Here is a 23,620-nt window from a genome sequence, read left to right on the forward strand (position 1 = left end):
CTCTGAATGTGAAGTCATTTATGAAGTCCTTTACAACATGCAGTCAAAGAGGTTAATTGAAAAATTTCTTAATGTCATTATGAAAGAACTAGATTAACCCAAGTTAATTCACTTTATTGTTCAAAATAAAGAGGAATAAGCATTGAACTCACTTGCAAATTTGGGGCATGAATTAGGGGTGAGATGTTGTCTTTAAGGACTCTGCCAGTTTAATTAAGATATGGAAAATTACTTATTGTTCTTCACCACTAAAGTGCTAGGAATTAACAGCCAAATGTGATGCCTGTGCCTTTCATATCTCTACCATGTGTTTGTTTGTTTAATACCCATAAGACTACATCATTAAACCTCAAGCACTGATTTCACTAATTCAGCACTAGAGCTACATGCTACAGCAGCAAACACCTTTTCGAGTCAATCAGAATTGAACAGCTGGATGTAAAATGCAATATTATTTTTAGGCTCGTATCTAACTTTGACTTCAAACCACAAACAGTATTTTCCTCCAAAACAAAATACCTTCCTATCTTTGTAATACATCCCCTAAATATAGCAAGAGCACCGGGACAGCGGGTGATGTATTTTACCCGCTTTATCAGTTCCTCGCAATTACAGACGCCACCGCGAACCGCCAGCGTTATTGCGCTTCTCTTTCCCGCTCGGAACGACGGCTGCATTTAGTGAAACGTAACGCAGGTTGTTTGTTTCTCTTTAGGAAGTATTACTTAAGAGAGCGGCAGACCTTGTCGAAGCCCTATATGGGATGCCCCACAACAACCAGGTAGGTCGCCAGCGCAGTCTCCGTCTCCACGCCTACCTATGTAAATCAATACCTGCGCCGTGCGAAGCTGGCAGAGCATCGGCACGTTCCTGCTGTACACAGCCTGGCTTTGCCAGCCACCTTGAGGGCAGGCTGATGTGATGCAATGCTCTAAGGGAAACGCTTCATCTTCCCATTCTCTTCTCACGGCTAGTTTGCCTATCAGAAATGACAATTAAGTGTAAGGTGCCAAAAGCATAAGCAATCATTAAGGCAAGAGAATAACCTTGAACTCGGGCCAAAATATACAGTGACTAATGGGAAGTCCTAAAGAAATCTGCTAAACAGAGCGGATAAAACATACCGTATTTTGCAAACTGCTGAAAACACAGCTACTGCCCGGGACGAATGAAGTGGATGTTACAATTTTCGCATGACTTACAGTGCTAAACTGTAATTTTATGTTCATTTCCTTGTACTCACTGTGTTGACGTGAAATTGCGCAGTGCTCCGGTGCGCGGGAAGGAAAACAGAAGGCGCAGTTGAAACGAGGAGCGAAATCCCCACCCTTACTGTAATTTCACGTGAATCCCTTCTGCAAATTTTAAGGTTATTGCCACTTGGAATATTTCTTAGCTGTCGGTGCTTATTTTATGTCTTTACAGGAAATAATCCTGAAACGAGCGGCTGACATTGCTGAAGCGTTATACAGCGTGCCACGCAATCACAACCAGATCCCCACTCTAGCCAACACTCCGGCTCACACTGGCATGATGGGGGTGAACTCCTTCAGCAGCCAGCTCGCCGTCAATGTTTCCGAAACATCACAAGCGAACGACCAAGGTATGTGGGATTTCAAGAGTTAATCCTTCACGTTGTTGACTGCTTTTGGCCGGTGCCTATTAATACGAGCTGATGTCACTGCTGTGTTCTACTTCTTTTTCTCCCCCGTAGTCATGTGTCTGATCGTGTAATGAAATGCCGTCTTTAACTTTCTCGTAATATTTAATTCTTCTTGTTCTTTCGTTTACTGTTATCATAAAGCATCTCCAGTGGGGGGAAAAAAAAAAAAATTGGCAAAGTGTAGAAGGCTCTTTATTATTCACAGTAAATATACAGCGTGTATGTTTTTTATAAAATAATTATGTCTAGGTATCTCCACCTGGTTTTGGAATAGTTACACAGATAAATCTAATTTGATGTCTGTGATTTTTAAAATACTTTGTTTATAGGCATGTGTGACATATATGTTACTAATAAAAGTAATAGTTGATTTAATTTACCTGTTGTAATTGAAAATGCACGTAGCATATTGCATTTAAAATTAATTTTGATACTAATGAAAGGAGGGAAACAGGATTATTAGATATGTTCAAACCCATATTTTTTGCTTGCAACGTAATTATTAAATTGATTGCTCAGATAGGAACAAACTGTTGTTTAAAATCCTGATTCCGCTATGTTTCCTCTTCTAAAAAGATTGTCTCGTAATGCATTTCCAAGCTAATAAGCCTTATAAAATTCTGTACTTGATCTTGAATTAGTTTTCACTGGTGGCTACACCTTACAGAAAGTACGAGCTTGTTGTTAGCATAAAAATATCAGTCATAAAACGAAGACCCCAAAGCAGCCTTTTAAAGTAAATCACTGCAACAAAAAAGTTTTTCTTGTCAGCTATGGCATTTGAAGGTCTGGAGAGGCTGAAAGTTCATTCAGTGTGTTGGTACAAAGCGGGACTCGAGCCTGTTGATAATTGCTCCTAAAGACAAACGTGAAGGCACCTGACACAGCTGGATCGAAGAGAGCTTTTGTTGGCTGTCTGTGCTAAGAGGAGAGACAACATAGAGTGCTCGCGGATGATTTAAGTAGGGTTGGCGTGATAAGGTTATCTCAAACTGCAAGAGTTGATAGGGCAGTAAGAGACAACTTAGAGCAAAGCTGTGCAATCAATTAAAACTGTGTAATATATGCTGCATGAGGAAACCCCCCAGCCCTAAGTCTATATTATAAAATAACATTATTTTTTTGGGGTGGGGGGGTTTCTAACACAGTAGGTTACAGTCGCAACACAAGCAGTGTTTCCCCGCGAGGATATGTTCCCAGCAGTACTCCTCAGCAGTCCAATTACAACACAGTCAGCAATAGCATGAATGGATATGGCAATGCCGGCATGCCCAATCTAGGTGTACCAGGTTCCCCTGGATTTCTTAATGGCTCCTCAGCTAACTCTCCTTATGGCAGTAAGTGTCTATTTTTGGTAACACATCATCATATAGATTCATATTTACTACAAAATCAAATACTTGCATTGTTTTGATTTCCTATATTGTGAGCTACTGGATAAAAGGAGGGGTGACTCTGGAGGCTGGACGTAAAAAATGAATATAATAAATTGATCTGTTTGTGCCATAATACAATCTCAGATAGAGAAAAAAAATTGGACTGCGCAATTTGTAACAAAAGTCCAACACAAAAGAGTTTGCCTGTTATCCAGAGAGTGGCCAAGCCAAGGCATTTCATTTTTTTTTTTATATATATTTTTTTATATATATATATATATATATTTTAAGAGGCAAGGCCCTATCACTCTCTTTTTCCGTGTTTGCCGTGAAAACCTCAATCTGAGTCCTGATTATTTTTGCTTTATTGCAGTAGTGCCGTCAAGCCCTACCATGGCAGCCTCTTCGGTCACCCTCCCTTCAAACTGTAGCAGTACACACGGCATTTTCTCATTCTCACCTGCCAATGTCATCTCTGCAGTGAAACAAAAGAGCGCCTTTGCTCCTGTTGTCAGGCCCCAAGCCTCTCCTCCACCATCTTGCACCAGTGCAAATGGAAATGGACTTCAAGGTGAGCTGGATCTCTCTCAATTTTCTGTGGGGTTTTTTTTTTGTTTGGTTTGGTTTTTGGGGGTTTTTTTGGTGCATACGCTCAAGCTCTGGTCATTTATTTTGGAGAAAGGTACCTTGCTGTATTTTTAGGTTTCTGGTGCTCATAGATGCAAAACCAGGAGAAGAAATAGGGCAGCACGAATGGTATGCTAAGATTCTAAGCAAATCTTAGTTTGCTTTTCATACGTACATTAGAGAAAACACTAGTTGTTTCTCTGGCATTTTCCCTAAGGAGTTTGTGTTTTAAATTTTAAAGTAAGACTGTATCCCTGCATGCTTCCCGGAAGTTTCACGTGCTCCTTGCGTTATACGTTTTCTGAACACGTTTCCGTGGACGTTTATTTAAAACCAGCAGCATTCCAGCATAACGTGGTGCGACTTCCTCATTTTACATAGGATGCAACAGTTATTTTAGAGCATGTCCAATTAGTGTAAATCAGGGTAAGCTCTTACTCGGTGAGCTAACCTTCCCTTGGACTAGCTAGCCACTTGTGCAGTGAGTTTGCATGGCCCCAGCTCACTCTCTTACTGTGGTGTCAGAGTCGTTACTTCCCTAAATGAACAACTAAATGTTTTAATTAATGCAGGCAATTTTAAGCTTCTGCATTCTTTTAATCTGTGTGATTTCGTGTGGGTAGCGTAATGAACGATTTATAAATCAGTTGCAGAGTTCCCGTGGTCACCTGCTGGGAGCGGGGCAGGAGCAATTACGATACAGTGTGCGTTTGGTGGAAGAATAAAAATATGAAGACAGAAGTCTTCCTTTCCATGCCATATTTTAACATTTAGAAGATAATATTGTCAGATGCTAATTGGCGAAGAGGTTTATTTGCCTCGGTTTTACAAATCAGAGGCCTCGCTGCACAGTGCAGCACGTTGAAGCCCTTCAAACCCCGCGGAAGTCAGAAAGCGTCGCAGACACTCTTACCCCGGAGGTCGTCGCTCCTCTTGACTTCCTTAGCTAAGGTGTAGGTAGCGCAGTATTACTTATTCTCTGTGTTACCACGATACCCATAGTGCGATGAGCACGCGCAGGCAGACAGGTGAAGAGAGATGTTTTGATTTGCCACACCAGTTGTGGACACCCGCACTCTGTGGTGTCTGGGTTAAGGCACTTTGGAGAGACCGCATCCCACAGAACTGCCTGTCCACCAAAAATCCAGGCTGGCCGGGGCCAGGACCTCGAAAAGGATGTCCCTCTAGCTTGTCATTAACTTCTTGGCCCAAAGAACCATCTGAGAGCTTACTATGCACTCAGGTCAATGAAGGGCCGAGGATCCAGCTACATAAATCTTATTGTAGGGTGGATGTTAAAGAAAAGGATAATTGGATTAACAGTTTCTGTCATTGCATAGGTCTTTAGTGGATGCTTTACTACGTTACTGTAAGTAGAAAACTATACCAGGTATAAGCAATATTCTTAGAAAAGATTATCCATTCATAAAATAATCCAGTGTCCTTCTTTCCTTTTTTTTATAAAAAGACACTAGTATAAAATAAAAAGTGAATACTGAAATGAAATAAAATAATTTAAAAAATAATAAAAATTAGAAATAATGTGGTAACACATGGCTTGGATCTGAGGCAGCTATTCTGTAGCTATTCTGTAGCAGATATTATTATATGTATATTCTCATTAACTTGTTGATATTGATTTACTCTGAAAAATCAAATTATTTAAAGATCTAAATTAAAATTATCTAAATTTCTGCAATTTCGGTATGTAAATAAAGGGCTTCCCATCAGATATTCAAGGTTTCAAGTGCTTACAAGGTCTAGATCACTGCAGAGTGGGGTTTTCAGGAGAACTGGGCAGGCTGAACGCCCAGTTCCCAGCCGACACTGGGCACCCAGTCTCCCTTGGTGCCTCCCCAAGTAACGGCACGTCTTCACCCTCAGGTACAAAACGCTTTTTGAATAAATGCCCGGTAGGCAGCTTCAAATCAACCAATACTGATTTTGTTGAACAGGTCATGAATTAGGTCTTGGGCTGAGACCCAGCCCCGCTCTGGACTAAGCCTTCTCCATGCCCAGGCAGCCCGGTGAAGGCCTATTGATCCCTTCAACCCCTGATTTTAGGCTGCTGCGATCCAAGCAGCAGACCTGGGGTCAGCCCTAACGAAGTCCAGCATCCCACTCTAGGTTAGGTGCCCCCGAGACCTGCACCGGGCTGTCCCTGCCCCACCGAGCGCTCAGAACTTCTGAAACACAAAGGTGTCCGCATGTAGGGAGGTGCAGAAACTCCGGGTTTTTGGTTCAGCAGCCAAACTGAAAATGAATAGAAGTGTTAGAAAAAAAAAATCAAAATAAAAATTGTCGTGTTTTCCTCACCCGGCTGAAGCAGCTAAACTGAATTGTTTTGTGTTGAGCAAAGTGACCCAGAGAAATAGGGATAACATCTCTCCGGTCTGGTAATTAGAGCACCGAGTGCCAGAGTTGTGGCAAAAAGTTGAATTATTTATGCAAAGTAGCACAGCACCACAAGGTGATGGTCCATATCGTGAGGGTTAGGGTACTCCAGCGAGAGGTAAAATATGTGGGTTCCAGTCCCCTTGAGCCGAGGAGAAAATCAAATTGCATCTGACGTACCCCTGGTGAGTCCCTTTATCACCACAGCAGAGAGGCACCATCATTTTTTCCACCCCAAGCTATTGAGTTAATTCAGACTGAACTCACGAAAGGCTTCAGGTTGACAACACTTCACCCAGCTGTCCTCGCAGATCTCAGCCAGCGCCTTGAATTGAACCGCAGCCAGAATTGAGTGGCAAGGCAGGGATGAATTTGTCATACGCGCCCTCCGTGAGACATCATAAAGAAAAGCCAGCAATGCAGGAGATAGATACTTATTTACGCTGCATTTTACCTGCACAGTTATTTAGGGGGTGCTGCTTCCGTCTGCCGATTTTCTTAGTCATTCGTTGACATGGAACCCTTTTCAGAGTTTAATTAGTTGCTTTCTGAACACTGTACAAGCAGCTGGGGAGTTTTCTGATCAGCACATTTTCTACATTAAATTAAAATATGGAATTGAAGAGCTGCAGTCCAACGCAGCTAGAGGTTTTTTTTGGTGATCTTCAAGTGCGGAGCCTCATTATAGAGCGGGAGGTGAAGGAGCTGAGTGGCAGCTGAGGGGTCTGCCCCGTTAGGAGTGGCCCCATGCGTTCAGCCAAGCCAAGACAGAAGTAAGAGCTCGTGGTCACTGTTGTCGTACCTGAGGTAAATCCTGCAGTTTATGGATCTGGATAAGAAGGGATGACGTGCTCTTTTAACCACAGGGCAGGATATCCTCTCCCTCGTTGCTTGTTACCTTACCTTTCCCCACATAAGCCTTGTTCTGAAATAAAAGCCGGTTGGATAGCTTTCAGGGGAGCTGGTTGACCCCGCTTGGCAAGGCATCGCACGCCAACACGATGGGGCCAGGCAGCCCGGTTTTTCCTATGGAGGTTTCTTAGCACTGTGCAGAGGCAGAGGCAGATGAAAGCATGGCAAAACCCGAGGCGAAACAGCCCCGCAGACACGGGTCGTCCTTTTACAGGGATTTGGGGGTTAATTGCACCGATCCTCACTGGGTAAACCACTGCAGGATTTGTCCGCGTGCTGAAAAAATTCGGTTCTTGGTACGTCTAAGATGATGAGGAAGCGGGAGCAGAACTAGGAAGCTCCATCTGGACCTCGGATGGACTGCTTTGTCTCCTAATGTAGTATAAAGCAGAGGTAGAGCTGCTCTAACTCCTGGCTTGTGGTAACATCGCCCTAAACGTCAGGACTGCCTGAGAAGCAAGATTTTGCTGCTAGCAAGCATGTCCCCAAAAGCCACTCTGCATTTTAGGACTTACTGCCAAAGCGTGAACATGGAGAGGTCTATAGCTGACGAGGAGATTTGCTTTTTTTTTTTTTTTTTTTCTCTAAAGAGATCCAGGACAGAGGGTAAGAAGAAAAGAGAAAGAATAAAAAAGAAGACAATCTGGGGAAATCTCAGAAAGGTCAGCGTGCAGGCAGTGCCAGCCAGAGCGAACGCGTAGTCTTCGGGTATGCCACCCGCCAGCTGCGCAGCCGTCCTCGGCCAGCCGATACCCTGATTAGGGTCAAAACTGGGAAGCTGCAGCTCGCGGAGGAGATACCCCTCTCTCTCTTGTCCTGTGGGCATTGACTCACTCCTATGAGTAAGTCTGCAAAAAAGGGCCTTTGCGCCTTACCCAAAAAGCCACAATCTTGTTAACTTGGTATGACTTCCACTGCATAGGCTAAGGTCAGAAAGTTAAGGACTTACGCAACTTTTTAACAGCAGGATGCTAGCGTACGGGTTCCTTAGGGCAGAGGGCTTCTTCCTGTTTAAAACAACGGACATTTAAGGTATAACATAATTTTTTAGCAAGAAAGTGCTGGCTCGCTGTAAAGTTGGAAGCACAATATGTGTTCAAAATTCGGTTTTCAATTGTAATTTGCTTTTTATAGATTGTGAAGGATATTGCTCTCTGGTTAAGCTTTATGATTGTAATGAAGAGCTAAAGGTTCTCTATATTCTTTTAAAATTGCATCCTGCTTAATTTTCTGGCCTTCCCCTGGATGAAACTATGAAAATTATTATTAAAAAAACTTGCCACCCCATTTATCTTTACGAAGACATTTGGTATCCATTTGCACAGCGGGATACGTAGTGCAGAAATTCACAATTGTCAAATGTTGCTACTAAAATAAATAGTGAGCACCAATTTTGCACACCCTCCCACACTGCACCACAGATAGAATTCAACGAAAATGGCTAAATCACTTAAATTAAAGAATTAGGACTTTTTTCCCCCCCCAGAAAAGTAGGCAGCAGACAACCTACATTTTCAGCCAGCAGCAGCCAAACATGAGATGACAATAAACGTGTGATTGGGACGTGCAGGGAATTAGTACAACTAATGACCTGCTATTTATTAAGGTATTTATGCACACAACCTCTGGAACAAAAATCTGGACTTTTTTTTTTGTTTTTCCTGCTAAGTTGTTCTTTGAAGAAACAAATGTCCGGATCAGTCCTGGACTTTTGCACTCTTGCACTGTGCGCTGGCAGAGCTCGTCTCGTGCTGGCCCCGAGACACAGCCTTTACATCTCACCATCACCTCCACGCAGAGCGCGATGACCAGTCCTGGCTGAATCTGACCCAGAAAAGGATAGGAAGACCTTATATTTTGGGTTGACCTATGGTGACCTTGGTGTCCAGGGCAGCTGAGGGTTGTATCGCAGCGTAACAGCACCTCCAGATGAGCTCCCGCACCCCCCAGTTCAGGCGGACCCGAGGAACCAGATCTCTCGGGGCTGGCTGTGCGGAGCCAGGCTCCCGGCTGGCTGCAGACTCACAGGAGATTTAGTGGGAACGTGATAGGGAAACGGAGAGGTTTGGGTAGAAATGCCCTCAGCCGATATTCCCAGTATGCTCCAGTTAAGTTTTGTAACTTCAGTCACAGTTTAGGTTTAAAACGTGCGGTATTAGAAGCCATGCAAAACGGTACCTTCCATTTTAATTCTGACATATTTGAAACATCGAACTGGGGGCGAAAAGTAGCAGAGTTGGAAAACTTTAACCTGTTTCAAGAGCATCCCTCGAGAGGTGTGTGAGAGGGGCGCAGTCCGCTACACGTCCTTCGGGTCAGCCTGCGGGGCCAGAACTGCTCGGGGCCGCGGTCGCAGGCGTCGGAGCAATCCCGGTCGCGCAGACCACGCCGCTGGCTGCTCTGGGAGGTGATGTTACGTACGAAGTGCGTACGTACCCAGCTCTTCCAAACCGTAAAGCTGTAACGGCGAATCTGAAATAAATTAATATTGTTGAAATTAATGAACTGAGAAATTGAAGTTCACATCACTACACGAACAAATTTATTAATATCTGTTGTACATAAATTAATGAGAAATATCATTATGGCAAAAATTAAACAACACTAAAATTAAAGACTGTCTAAATTATGTTTCTACCAAAGAGTTAACTAGGGAAAAAGCAGTAGTTGCTGGCATCTCAGTCGTTATCTGTTAAAAAGCAAGGCGGTGGCTGGTCAGGGGTGTTAATCTCGTGCCTTGTGCTGGCGCTTGGTCTCCAGAGCTGGGAGGAGGTGTAGGGTTCTTGGCTTTGGCCTTCCAGAGTCCTCGGCTCGCTCGGCCCCGCTGTTATCGGAAAGTACAATCCTGGAAATGGAGGTTTTCTGCCCAGGCGCCACGTCTGGGCATGGAGCGGTGGCTGGTGGGGTTCCCGCCGCGGGGACGTCCCCGAGGGATGCCTGCCACGACCAGGAGTGACCGCGTTGTTCCGCAGCCGTCACCTCGCTCCCAGCCCCGCGCTGGGAGAGATGCCGCGGGAGTCGGGATGCTCTGCGGACAGAAACCCGCCCAGAGCCTCCTTCCGCCTCGTGAAGCCCTCGGTTTGTCCGTGGTCCCTCGGTCAGAGGATGCTGTGGCACGGCGCGGAGGAGCCCGGGTCTGCGCCCACCCGGTCCCGCTCCCGGCCGGTGCTGAGCATCGCGATCGCTTTGAACCAGATGTGCCTTTACACAAGCGTGCTAATAACGGCTGATTTTTTTTTTTTCTTCTCTTTTTCTTTTAGCTATGTCTGGGCTTGTAGTCCCGCCAATGTAAAGTCACTTTTGTTTACCTACCGTAGCACCAAGCTTCAGAGGATGGGCTTAGGGGACAAGTTTAGTATATTAAGACATGCTGATGGAAACAGTATCTTCACACAGAATCAGCAACAAATCGAAATGCTACAAAAAAAAAAAAAAAAAAGACTTTGTTTAAAGATTTTATTTAAACTATTAAGAATCTACATGCAAACAACCTACTTCTTCATGAACAATTCCATTTTATTGACTGAATTTTTCTCATATTTTCACATTTCTCAGTCCTGAAGAATAAGGAAAAAGCGACGCCTATTTTGTATAAAGTTTCTGATTACGTCTTGGCTATGTCTAGTACTTGCTATGTGTTGGGAGAAACTTTGTGGATGCACCATTTTGATTATCATGAAACACTGATGAAAAATGCCTCCGAACATTTTTCTGTACTCATAACTAGATTCACAATGGTTGTGTATCTCTATAATGTGAAATATTTTTTTGTGGTGGAAAAAAGGGGGCCAAGGAGGTTATGAGCCATCAAACTGAAAAAAAAAAAAAAAAAAAAAAACAAAAAAAAAAAGAAGGATGAATATATGATTAGACAAACAAAAACCGGGGTGCGGGGGCGGGCGCGGGAGGGTTTATCATTGCTTAACTTCATCTTAATGAAATGGAACTTTGTAACTTATTGTAGTTAGAAATTGTAACTTTGATATTGAATTCTCTTGCCTTCAACAAGCACACTGACAGAGGAAAAAAAAATAATTGCTACTGTCTGTTGGTAAAAACAACAAAAAAAAATATACTTCCACTGCTAGAGCTTCCTGTTAAGCAAGTGTGATCTGCAACATTTTTTCAACTTTTGCTAGCACTGTATACTATTGCATTCTTAGGCTACTGTGAAGTCTCTGTTTCTTGTACCAGAAAATTGTCCTTTTGACTTCTAGATCCTTCTTCCCTAATGTGTTTTGTATGTGGTTATAAAATTGTAGACTTTTGTGATTTTGCCAAAGTTGTAGCTAAATATTTATACACTTGTCTTGAATTTTTTTCAGATCCACTTAAATATTTAGAAAAGCAAATTTTATTCCTTATGGAGCCTATAAGGAATAAAATAGTCTTATTCATTGCAACACTTTCTTTCACATAAACACTTGCAGTCACTAAGGGAATTTATTTTGTAACATATCAACTATAAATATTGTATTTATCTTTGAAATTTTGTATATTGCTTTTCATCTTTTTTTTTTTTTTTTTTTTTTCTTGTATGTGTTGGTTTTTGTCATGGCCTGGTATTGTGATGCTGAGAATAGCATTAAGCCAAGAACTGTTGCCTTCATGTTTTTCTTTTAAATAAATTAGCGTCCGTACATTTCATTTGTACTTCATAAAGTTGCTATTATTTAGACTTTCCATCCTTTTTTTTTTTTTTTTTTGGTTATTTTTAAGGAAAAGTCAAATTCATTGTTTATTTTTATATTATTTTTAAGTTATCAGAACAAATAATTTTGAAAAAAAAGTTGTTTGTTGTATAGTCAAATCAAAATTGTGCCACATGGCTGTAATGAATACTAGTAGAATATGTGCATGTGATACAGCCACAAAAAAAGATGGATCTATTTTGTGGTTGCATTTCTTTTTTTTTTTTTCTTTTTTTCTTTTTAAAATTTTTTTAATTTTTTTTTTTTTTTTTAAAGATTGTAAAAAGTCATTTTTAGCTGCCACCCATGACTTTGCCACATAGCTGAACTGTGTTTACTGGAAAAATTCAGAGGCCTAAAGTTTAAAATAAAATCACTTCTGATGTTTTAATTAAAATGTTTGCCACATTAACTTCTCTGATGCCTTAAAAGTGAACTTCTTTGAAGAACTTTTGTGCTGTTTTATCACAGGCTTACACCACAATTGTTAATCACAACTTCATTTGGATGATTTCTGGTGTAAAAAAAAAAAAAAAAAAAAAAAAAAAAAGCACAAACCCGGTGTACAATTATATCACTCCTTTCTGTGTCTCTTTTCTGCTGCACTCTGCATTCTCCTGAACCCTGCACTGTTTAAAACAGATAAAGGTTTCACATGAAATCAGGAGCATACATAATTTTTAAATGTTTGGGGTTTGTTTATTTAGGTTTATTGGTTTTTTTAATGGAACTTTTTGTAATAGACCCATAGATGACTGTACTTTTTAAACTGGAATGACCTCCGTCGTATATCGTGGCTGTTAGTGCCAAATCCATAGAGAGAAACGTGGAGTTGGTTTTGTGGTTTGGGTTTTTTTTGTTGTTGTTTTTTTGTTTTGTTTGTTTGTTTGGGGTTTTTTTGTTCTTTTTTTTTTTTTTTTTTTACTTTGCACTAAATAGTTTGCAAACGCAGCACTGCAAAACATGTTGCAAACTGCAGCAGAATTAAAGGTTTAACCAAAAAGGAGGGATGTTTTTCTTTTTTTTTTTTTTTTTTCCTGGGCAAAAAATGCACATTTTAGTAAAGCGTTTATTAAAGGGTTTAAAAGAACGATACAGCGTATCACAGCTGCGAAATGCCGCGCGCGTTTCCTTTGTGATAACGAATAAGGCTTAGCTAAGTGGAAAAGCCTGAGAAGTCACTTTGGAACTGAATTGCCTCCGTTATTTTTTGTCTGAGTAAGGTTTTGCTGGAAAGAAGAGGTCACGTGTACATGTTAAGAAAGTTTGCAAGTTTCTTCATCAATGCAATCTGTTTGTGTTTTAGATTACTTAGTCAATGCACTCATCGCTTCATTGTCTCCAGACGGAAAGCTTCACTAAATGGTAGATTTTACTGTTAAAGACCCTACAATAAGATTGTTTTATCTGTACATTTTTTCATATATTTAACTGTATAAAAAAATGTTCATTTTACACAATATTTAATTAAAGTATTTCTTGTCTGTGAATTTCATTTTTAGTAATTTTATCTGGTTTGATTATTAAAAAAGTGACTAAACACAAAACAAAAATATGCAACACTGGGGGTTTCATTTCTAACTATCAGCAGTTGAAGTTATGTCCTGGTTAAGAAAAAGCACGATCCTTGACGCGGGCGGTTCGGTGCCCCGCGATAGCCAGCGCGGGCAGCCCCCGAGGATGCCGAGGGAGGAGACCTCCGCTCCGCAGCCCCGCAATGACTTGTTGCTCAGCCTTGGCGAAGAATTTAACCAAAACTGTGCTTCAGATGCTCTTTTTGTAAAGTGAAGGTAACAGTCGAGTTGTTTTGGTTTTTTTTCTTTTTTTTTTTTTCTATTTTAATATCATATTGTAAAATTCTGTAAACAGGAAAAGTGACTTTAAACATAGCACGACCCAAATTTTCCATCCAGTGGTTTGACGCCGAAGGTCGTCGTACTCGTCTTTTCATTGCTGATAAGGAAGCGAATGCTTTTGCTCATTATAATACTGAACACAAATATTTCATCCTCTGGACTGTAGTACGTGCGATGCCCGTATAATGTACTTGAAATATAAATATCCCGCGGTGGGCGTCACTCCGCCTCCTCGTCGGAGGGTGTTCTTGTGGGGGACAGCTACGGTGCTGAGCCCGGAGCGCAGGTCTGAGCTCCTCGCCCCGATGCCGCGCGTGTGCCTGCATCCTTGCGCGACCGCAGCCAGCAGAAAAAGGGGGGGTGTACAGGACCGGGGGTCTGGCTGCGTGTGCGAGCGCCCATCCCGGTGAGGCACACGGGATGAGGTTTATCCCGTCGTTAACCAGAGGGCTGCTGACAACTTCGAGAGGGCACCGAGAAGCTCCGAGCTCCGCAGTGAATGTCTGTAGTTGCGTACGTGTGTGTAGCGCCCAACGACACGCCGCCTGCCTGCGCCTCTCCTTCGTCGCCCCGTGTTTCAGAGTTCAGTGACGGAGTGTGAGGACAAGGGGCACCTTACTGTAGTCACAATTTACAAAGAAGGAAAACCAGGATATTTAACTACGTTTCCTTTCTTCTCCAATATTTCCATAGTTTTTACGCTTGAGGAAAAGAGATGTGAAAAACACAGAGCACTTTGGGTTATTATTATTGTTATTATTATTATGCATTGGCAATTGTTCCACTTTGAGCATGGATCTGTGTATCATGTTTAAACGGCAGCATAATCAGATGCATCCCACTGAAAAATAAGATGGTTTATAGGGACGAGAGTCTGCATGATGCCTACTGGCGCTTTTCCTTTTAGGTTTATTTCAAAGCTTTGAATAATGAGCATCTAAATGGTTCGTCTAACTTCCAATGCAACGAAAATACAAAAGAAGAAAACCCACACATTTTGTGCTAGGAATGACAAGTCCTAGAGCAATCCACCACCTACGACACATCCCTATCTGTAACCTGGTAATAGCCCTGGCGAGAAAATACGTTGTGTCAGCCTATAGCGAGTTTAGACACAGGAAGATGATAAAAATTCCTTAATCAGAATGAAGGAATAGAGTCTCTAAAAGTATATGCCAATTATTGCAGAGCAGCTTTTTAAAGTCTTTCAAGCTTTTAAAGATTATTCAAAGCACTTGAAATAGGCTTCAATCTAATGCCTCATTTCATTGCATTAAACAGCCTAGTTAATAAAGAATCAATATATTCAAAGGGCAAGGTTATCTTTTGTCTATAAGGGGTGGTGTCATTCTGAACCTTTTATAGTTCAAATGCTGAAAAAGACCTCATGAAATCCATACTCATCAAGTGGGTCAACTAGAGCAATAAAGAGGCCTCTGAAAGAATGGCTGCACTCCTTTAAAACAACTATAAGTCTTATCTCCCCACATAGTGCTCGCCAGGCTCCGCCAGAAAATGTCAATTTCTCATCAAGACAAGAGGCCCAACGATAATTTTTTTCTAGAGAATACACACAATTAGGAGAATGCAGAAAGGCCCCATCGGTGATTTGTAGCTTATTATGTCACCAGCAAGCTGCGATCCGCCGCTAAGCAGATAATAAGGGCTGTTGATAACTAAAGTGTCAATACGCCAAAGAACGATTTTTGAATGTGAGCCCTTGTGCTTTTTTTCCCCTCCTCATGCAGATCGCGGGGCCGATAACGGTGCATCTGCCAACCGACACCGCCTGTTGGACCTCACAATTAATGCCGTGAATAAATAGCACAAAAGAGTTTAGATTCTTTATACTCTTTGAGACAATTCCCTGTTTTACCCTTCAAGGAGTTCTTTTATGTTCGAATAAGGTTGCTTTTAATGAAATTTAAACTCATCAGAGGAAATCAAAACCCTCAAATCAGATTACAAATCGATTTTTTTTTTTGGCCGCTTGTCGTTATACAATGTACTGCCCTAAGTTTTACAGGAAAAGGAAGAGAAAGCACCCAGTCTGGAGGCAGAGTATGCAAACAAACTCTCCAAAAGCATACGAAGGAGGAACATTCCTGAAGTCCCACAAGTAATCAAAAGTTTTATGAAGTTGGTGTGTATCATTTCAAAAGTGATCATGATCTTTACTCAGATACTTCACAAAATAGAAAAGTTTTAAATAAAGTGAACTATACTAGAGCTTTAAATTGCACCAATTAAACAATTAAACCCAAGCTATCTTTTTCTCATATATAATGCTACATTTAATTGTTACATACAAGAAATCAAATGTTATTTCTGAGTGGTCAGGTTAAAATTAACCGATGGAGGATTTGAGAGCTCCCGGTCTGGTACCCCATTTCAGCCGGTGGCATCGCGAGCGCAGTTTGGCCAGTCGAAACACGATGGTAGTGATAGAGGCTCCATAGTCATGTGGTGGTTTTTTTTTTTTAATTTCTTACACGTTCAAATAAAGTAATAGTTGTACTGTAATGGTTTTGTTTCCTCTTTATTGACTTTGTACTAGTACTGAAAGGGCATTGTGAAAAAAAGGGTGCAGTTAATTGGTCACAAAATGGTACATTTTTGGTGCCCACAAAGTTTTTAGAGGATTTCAGTTATGTGACTCTTTTTTTGCGTTTACCTTGAGATAAATTAAACTGTTTGAGACATGACTGTAATGAAAGACATCAGCTACCCCCAGAAAAGACCAAGTGAGGGTGGTGAGGGTGCAAGGAAGTAATCTGAAAGCTGCTCTGCTCCAACCAGGCAAAAATCACAGATTGCTTGTTGTGTAAAATCTAAAAACCCCAAACAAACCCAAACAAAAAACCCAACCGAAAAAAAGGAAATTGAGGCTGGAATTGGTCTGTGTAATACAACCAACAAACTTTAAAGTTGCCCTGTATCTATGATGAAACATAGGATGGAGACACCAGGGGGAAGATGGAGAGAAGAAAGGAGAAAGATGTGAAAAAAAAAAAAAAAAATTGTACAGTGAAACCCAATAAAGTTGTATTTAATGATCTCTTTCCTTGCGCTGTGGAGTTCTGTTGTGGGGGCAAGTGCTCAGAGACGGCTTTGCCTCTGCGAGCACCAGAGGTGCAGGATGATGTGGCAGCCCAGGGTCCCTGCATACTGGTTCTGCTGCAGTCACCACCTTCTTCTGTACTGCAGCTCTACTCCCAAGATTTAAAAAAAAAAAAAGAAAAAAAAAAAAAAGAAATAATTGCTGTGTGCTTTGCTCCACAGACACAAAAGTACTTTGAAGCTGTAATGAGTAGAAATAATAATAAACAAACAACCTCTAATAACCATCTCAGAAGGCTATTTGGGCAGGCCAAGTGTATCTAGATGAAAAAAGGAAAATAAAAGCTAAAGAAGGTAGGAGCCATGCCATAGAATGGAAATTCATTCCACCATGCTTCTTCATCTTTCTGGTTTATCAATGTGTCTCATCTTAGAGCAAGTCATGAACCCAACAACCACTGCAGTATCCCAAGCATCTCTAAAAGGGCTTCCAAGGTTTCTCCCCGACTACCCCCTCGCTTGCTCCACCCCTTCAGACACAGCCTGGACACATTAGTGAAGGCCAAGCAGTGGGGTGGGACCAGCCAGGGGCTCTGATGGACCAGGGGGTGAAGCCAGGTCCATGGGTGAGGACCACCGACCACAGTCTCCGTACAGATCACCAGATCCGTGTCACTCAGCAGGTTCAAGGCAGAAAGGGGTGGGCACGGGAGCAGTAGGGGCCCAAAGCAAAGTGAATTGTGGACTTAGACCCTTATTTAAACAAATAAATCCTCTGTGTGAAGAAAACACTGAGCATAAATTAATTTGGAAGAAAAGTTTCCAAAACCTACCCAGCATGTAGCATGGCCTAAACCAGGAATGACAGTTGGGTACATCTTTGGATAAATGCTAGAACAAGACCGGGGGGCACAGTGTGTCACAGAGTGCCCGTGCTACGCAGGCACAGCAGCTTTGAACAGGATCAGGGTTTCTTTCCTTCCTGGAAATCAGTGTAAAGAAATTGTAGGTGCTTTGGAAAATAAAGACTTCCTGGTTACCACCTTTCTTTCTGAGTTTTAAGGAAACTTAAGTGGCGTGAATGCCAAAACAAAACCCAGAAAGTCCATACAGCCAATGTCTTGCTCCTGCTGAGGAGGACAAGGAACTCAGTAGTTAAAGAGCTGCAATTAAATCTTCATCCTTATGTGTTGAAGATCTTGAAGACAAGTGATTGGATACAAAAACCATTTATTAAATGACCTGAGGGGAGTAGGAAAGGAAGAAAGTCTGCAGAAAAGGGTAAACCAGAGGTATCAGGAGAACCAGGTGCTAAGCCACAGTCTCAAAATTTGTTCTAAACAAGAAAGCAGGATGGGGTGGTGGAAACACGGTGGGGTTGAATGTTGAGTGCAAGGAGGCCACCGTCCCACAGCAGCTCCTTCTCCCCACGGCATCACTCTTTGTCTCCACACTAGCCTGTAATATAACTCATCGCTGCTCAGCCACATCGTGGTAGGATCAGTGGTAAGAGCTTGCAGAAGACATAGAGTAAGTCTTTTTTATTCAACGAGGAGGGAGAAAAATACAAGAACCTTACTACTGAACTTTTTAAAAGTTAAATGAACTGACGAAATCTTCATAAAACACTCTAATAAGGGAAGGACGACAGATAAAAATGGTTTGGGTTTTCTTGCAAGAGTAGAGGTCTTCAACCATTGATCAGCATCTGTGTTTCCCATTCGGTTCTCCGTTATTTTCAGTCCATGTGTCTGCATGACTTGGGAACCAGGTACTTTTTTGGTGCTTTCACCAAAGTGAATCCCAAATCAGGCTGAGCTGCCGCCTGGATGCCGTTTCACAGGATGGTTCCTGTTGGCTTTGTGTTCTGCTGAGTGAGAAGTCAAGCTGTTACAGAACTGACACCTACAAGCAAGCGCTATAATTCTCTTCTTCTGCAGGAGAATGGAGCCAGATCCCCGGTAGGATGGAGTGGGGAGCGTGGCAGACAAGTGCTTTACCCTCTTTCCGTGCTGTATTTGTTTCTGCCAATCCATACGCTGCGGTGTGCGGTGGGTGTTACACGTAGTCAGTAGGGATGGGAGACCCTTAGGAGGCTGCTCTGCAGGAGCTTTTCAGAAAGTCCTCCTGTTTATCCAAACATAAAAATAAGCGAATGTTGGGTTTTATGGCAAAAGTACTCACAGGCCCTTTAGTTTTCAGCTCTAAACCAGCATTAACTGGCTTATAAGTTCAACTGACATAACGTTGAAGACTCACTGTTTTACAGAGGTCTAAGCCAAGCTCTCCTTGCCCACCTTAGTCCCTGCTCCGGAGCTGCACATCCCTGGCCGGGGACTTGCTAAGACCCTTCAGCAGCTCAGCCCTGAGGAGGGACCTGTCCTGAGCACAGGGAAAATAAGATTGAGCACAGCATTTTAAAGAGAAAAATGATGTCCTGAAAAACCTTCTTTATGGTATTACACATAAAGATGTCCAAAATGCTCTGCTTTTGACAGTTGTAAAATGCCATGACCAAGAACCTGGAATGGCTCAAGAAGTCATAAATATATATAGTAGAGCAGTTAGCTACACATTTACATTACTGATGTAAATGCAGAAATCTGCAATAAACCATTTTAAACTTTTTTTTTTTTTTTTTTTTTTCCTATTAGCCTGGCAAGCAGTTAGCAGAAGCAAATCATCTGCCCATGCTCTTCACATGGTGCCCCCAAATATTATGGAAATAACCCGTGGGAGCGTATCAGGAGGACAGTTTTGTCTTCCAAGCCGTGCGATGGGGAGGGCAGTGCCCTTTGAAGGGCCTCGCCTGCCACGAGTCCGTACAGAAGATGATGGGCTTTCAGGTCAGTTTGCCAGAGCTGGCCAGGCAAGAGCAAGGACTCGGCAGTTTCATGCTATAGGGATGCCATGTTTTGTGTCAAAGATAGGAAAATAAAGATTTTTTTTTGTTTCTGTGCTGAAATTTTCTGTTCTTAATGGGAGATGACATAAAGAATTCTGGTTTGTGTGAACTGTCTGTACTTTGCACTGCTACACTAAGTTCAAATACAAGCGATAAAAAAAAGAGCAGGCTTGGATGCTAAAATAAACATTTCAGCAGTCACAAGCGGACGTCCACGAGGTTAAATTTACACTGTTTTCTATCATTGCTTTCAATTTTCTCTTTACCTTAATAAAAAAAATACTTTGTCCTACATTCTTCTGACATCATGATCAAAAGAGAAAGTCTTTTCATTGTCAGACCCTAATGGCTATTCTGCCCCACATTTTTAATGCAAAGATTAAATATTTATGAGCTGCAAGTCTATTAGACCCCCTAACCGGGAAAGCTTCGCTGCTGGTGAGCCAGGACAAGGCCATGGTGATGGGCTGAGACAGGGGGATGCTGGGGGGGGTCTGACGCCTGCAGGTACCGACCACCGCACACATGGGTGTCTTGTGCCCCTCTGACTTCATACCAGGTGAATAAAATTGATAAAATACACTAACTGCAAAAATAAGGAAGTTCTGGGATATTTTTGCACCGCTGACCGACTCCACCGCAGGGCAATTGCAGGTGGGCACAGCTCGGCCAAGGTGCATGGACCCACCATGGGCTGAGGTTGGCATTGGACCCACCAGTTTGGGACAGCACAGAGGGGTGCCATGGGAAGGACACCAAGGCCGCTTATATCTGAGATAAATAGTTTAGATTAAATGTAAAACAGTCTTGGGTTGAAGATACTTTCTGAGAGCGTTGCCAAGCAGTTGAGATCTCCCAGCTGGCAGAAGCCATCAGTTCGGCACCTGGAGTCAGAGTTTGCTGCAGTGATAAACTTGGTGACAGTGATCGCAGCAACGGCAGAGAGGTGGGTTGTTTGGGTTTTTCCATATCAATGTGTTCAGGTCAATGACTAATTCACTCAAAACTGAAAACATGATTGGGAGTTGGAAGAGCAGAAAATGTGTCTTCTTCCTTTCTATAACTAAAAAACAAATTTGAAAGGATAAGATCTGCTGGTTTTAGTATCTTGAAGGACATGATAATCAGAAACAATTTATTCCTTTTTTTTTTTTCAACTACAAATAATAATATCTCCTTTGCATATTAACTTTATTAAGACAATTTATCAAGTTCAGGTGCAGAACGTGTAGAGAAACATGCTCCGTTCTTTTGTATCCAGCACTATTTTGGTAGGTCTAGTTAGCTGATGAAATTAATGCCGTTCTCACCACAGTGTTACTGAACTCTTATTTCCATCCAAAAAGAACTTGACAACTCATATAATAAAAAAATGCAACATTCAGCATTTTCATCCATACAAAGATAGAAAACACATAATCAGATTATGAAATATAATTGCATACATGAATGTAAATAGATTAAATAATACTTGGTAGCTCCCTGATTAGCCAAAGGAAGTGCATATTCAGTAAAATCTCTAGATTCAAACAATAATAGTTAAAATATGTTGATAATGAGAATAACGTCTCCTTAGGAGAATGAGTAGACATTCTGGGGGAGAAAAAAAAAAAAAAAGGAGATAGATCAGATAGGACATTTCCCCTCATTTTTAGTGGAAAGCCACCCTAGACAGATTTTAGATTGAATGTTCTTTAAATTTTGAGGGAAACAGACTTGTAGTTTTGAAAAATAAAAATATATTTTGTCCTCCTGGTAAAGTTTTAGGTTCCTTTTTTTTTCCCTTTTTCTTCTTTCCTTCCCTTTTTTCCCCTGCCGTCCCCCTGAAGTGGGGTTTGGGCTGGGAGCCCGGAGCAGAGGTGGTGGGTGGCCGGACACAGGGGGAGCGGCAGGAGGACGAGGAGGCTGCAAATCAGAATGTATTCAGAAATAAAGTTATCCTACGAGTCTCAGCCTTGTGACTTTTCCTCTCCTTTCACAGAAACCAACTCTTCTTTTTCCTTCGCTTGACCCTTATCTTCCTTAATTGGGATTTAGCAATTACACTCCTTACGCTACTTATTAAAAACGCTCCGCGTACGGCTGCTGTCCCAGCAGACAGACCCCTCCTGCTGCCTCTCCCTGTCGCCGGCTCCGGCGGTTGGTCCGGCAGGGAATATGGAAACGATGGAACCTGGGGTAAGCCACTTCCAGCAGCCCCTCTGAGGAGGAGCCGGGGCTCTCCCAAAGTTGCTGTAGGGAAAAAGCATCGTTGGTCAACTTTGTCCTGCAATGGGGGTACCTCTTTCGGTAGTACCTTTCCAGTCCCAGGTGATGTAAAGGAGGTGCAATATCATCCTTCTTTACTATACATACACACGTGCAAGCATGTGTGTGCTGCAACCTGCAGTAACTTACCTAACATCGCTTTTTTTTGTGCTCTTAGCTCCATCTTTTAAAAGAAATCCAACTTTTTGGTGGTTGCGTTGCGATAAAGCAGAGCACGGCTGCTCGGCCCCGCTGCCGGGATGGTTCGGTTTCAAGCCGGGCTGGTGAGGCTCTCAGTGACACTGGCTGATCTCCTGAAATTCTGGGGGAAAACCCAGCCCAGCCCAGGCTTGGTTATTTGAAATACGTGAAGTGGGTCATGCAAAGCTGCCTCGGATACCGCCACGCTGAGGTCCAGGCACGGCAATTAGTAAAATCAAGGTGTATTTCCTATATCATGCAGCTGGGGGCATTTTGCAACTCATTTTGCCAGAGAAAACTTGTTATTTAATTGCCTTTGCTGCCGCTGGATCAGATTCAAAATGAGTGGGAATATCAGGTCCTGCCAGATATATTCAATCATATTACTGCTTTTTTCCCTGAATGGATTCGATGTGCCAGTAAGCAGTGAAGCAGTTAAATACGGACATGCGAATGCCAGCAACGCTGTGATTTCAAAGTTAACACCCCACTAAGATGAATGAGGAAAACATACGTCTCCCTCGATGTTTCTCTCTGTCTCTGTGGTGAGTTTAAGGGGAAGATAATTCATGATGGTTTGGCCAATTGCTAGAAGTAGGATATTTCCTATCCATTCTGATAAACCAAGAACAACATCGTATGCAGCCCCCAAATAAATAAATAATACTAAAAAAGAGTGCTGAAATTCAGAATTATGGGTGAGGCGAGGCCAAGCCTTGCCGCGCTGCGAGAGCCCGGAGCTGGTGGGGACGGTGGAGATGGGGCACGGTGGTGCCATCCCACCAGCCCTGTCCCCACCGCAGGGCACGGGGCGTTTCCAGCCACCACATCCCCGTGCCCAAGTAAAATGGGGTGGAGAAGGGAAAAAAGATATGTCTAAATGAGTCCAATACTGATTATTACGTTCCTAAGAGGCAATCTAATTTAGCTATATAAAATCATGAAAGGGAAAGAATTAATTGATACTAATGAGTTATACGAGATAGCATCATAATTAATTCCTAAATAGAAAGAGGACATAGGCTGGAGCGAGCAGGGGGGGAAATAAGACTGGCCTATATATCGTAATAGATTACAGAGGGTGTTTGAAATGAGAAACAAACTGCCAAAGTCAGAGCGGGACGGACTTAGGAAATCTTTGCCAACGGAAATAAAAGCCTTTTCCGCATCGCCCTGACAGTACGAGAGCTGGGAAGCTCAGGTACCGCTTTGCTGTCTGAGCTCTCCCAGCGCCGCCGGGGACCACGGAGGGTGCGAGGTTTTACACCAGGGATGCCCTGGCCCAACCCGGCTGTCAGGGAGCACGAACACAAGACGCTTCGCTGGTTGCTAAGGCAACTACACCAATTTGATTTGATCCGCCCCCCCCCCCCCCAAATAACATCGCTGAGTAAACCAGTGCATAATCCCATGGCAGCTTTGCGGTGCGTTACCTTGCAGCTCCGTTATTGCTGCAGCATCTTAGGCAAAGAGTTTGGGCGCGATACTCGGAGCAAAGCTGCTTTTTTTCTACTCCATTTTGGACCTACTTACTCCTTTGGTGCATAAATCAGAGGTGGCCACTCATATGCTGGAGGACAAAAAGCCTTGATGAATCACAGAAACCATAAATTATATAGGGAAAGGGCATTATCTTTTTGGAAATCCCATAAAATCTTCATCACATGTTGATTCCATTTTCACAAATA

The 23,620-nt window shown here is 42.5% G+C and overlaps 2 protein-coding genes across 30 annotated transcripts in view; one reads left to right on the plus strand and one right to left on the minus strand.

Moving 5' to 3' along the window:
• The window catches only part of EBF3 (EBF transcription factor 3), a 123,799-nt gene extending 110,641 nt beyond the window's left edge, over window positions 1-13,158 (plus strand). For 4 of the 28 annotated variants that reach the window (XM_075757590.1, XM_075757598.1, XM_075757594.1 and 1 more), the window contains 5 exons: window positions 716-781; window positions 1,426-1,603; window positions 2,812-3,000; window positions 3,413-3,610; window positions 10,528-13,158. In XM_075757590.1, coding sequence (XP_075613705.1) covers window positions 716-781; window positions 1,426-1,603; window positions 2,812-3,000; window positions 3,413-3,610; window positions 10,528-10,775 — 879 coding nt within the window. In that variant the 3' untranslated portion in view covers window positions 10,776-13,158. Of the gene's footprint in view, window positions 1-715; window positions 782-1,425; window positions 1,604-2,811; window positions 3,001-3,412; window positions 3,611-4,313; window positions 8,812-10,232 lie in introns of those variants that run through there. The other 24 variants (XM_075757613.1, XM_075757616.1, XM_075757614.1 and 21 more) reach the window with 12 other exon arrangements.
• MGMT (O-6-methylguanine-DNA methyltransferase) overlaps window positions 8,948-23,620 on the minus strand; it is a 205,125-nt gene continuing 190,452 nt past the window's right edge. For both annotated transcript variants that reach the window (XR_012836275.1, XR_012836273.1), the window contains exon 8: window positions 8,948-9,444. The gene's annotated coding sequence lies outside the window, so the exon portion shown is untranslated. The remainder of the gene's footprint in view (window positions 9,445-23,620) is intronic.

Source organism: Balearica regulorum, chromosome 7 (genome assembly GCF_011004875.1).
Source record: "Balearica regulorum gibbericeps isolate bBalReg1 chromosome 7, bBalReg1.pri, whole genome shotgun sequence".
NCBI classification, from domain to species: Eukaryota; Metazoa; Chordata; class Aves; order Gruiformes; family Gruidae; genus Balearica; species Balearica regulorum.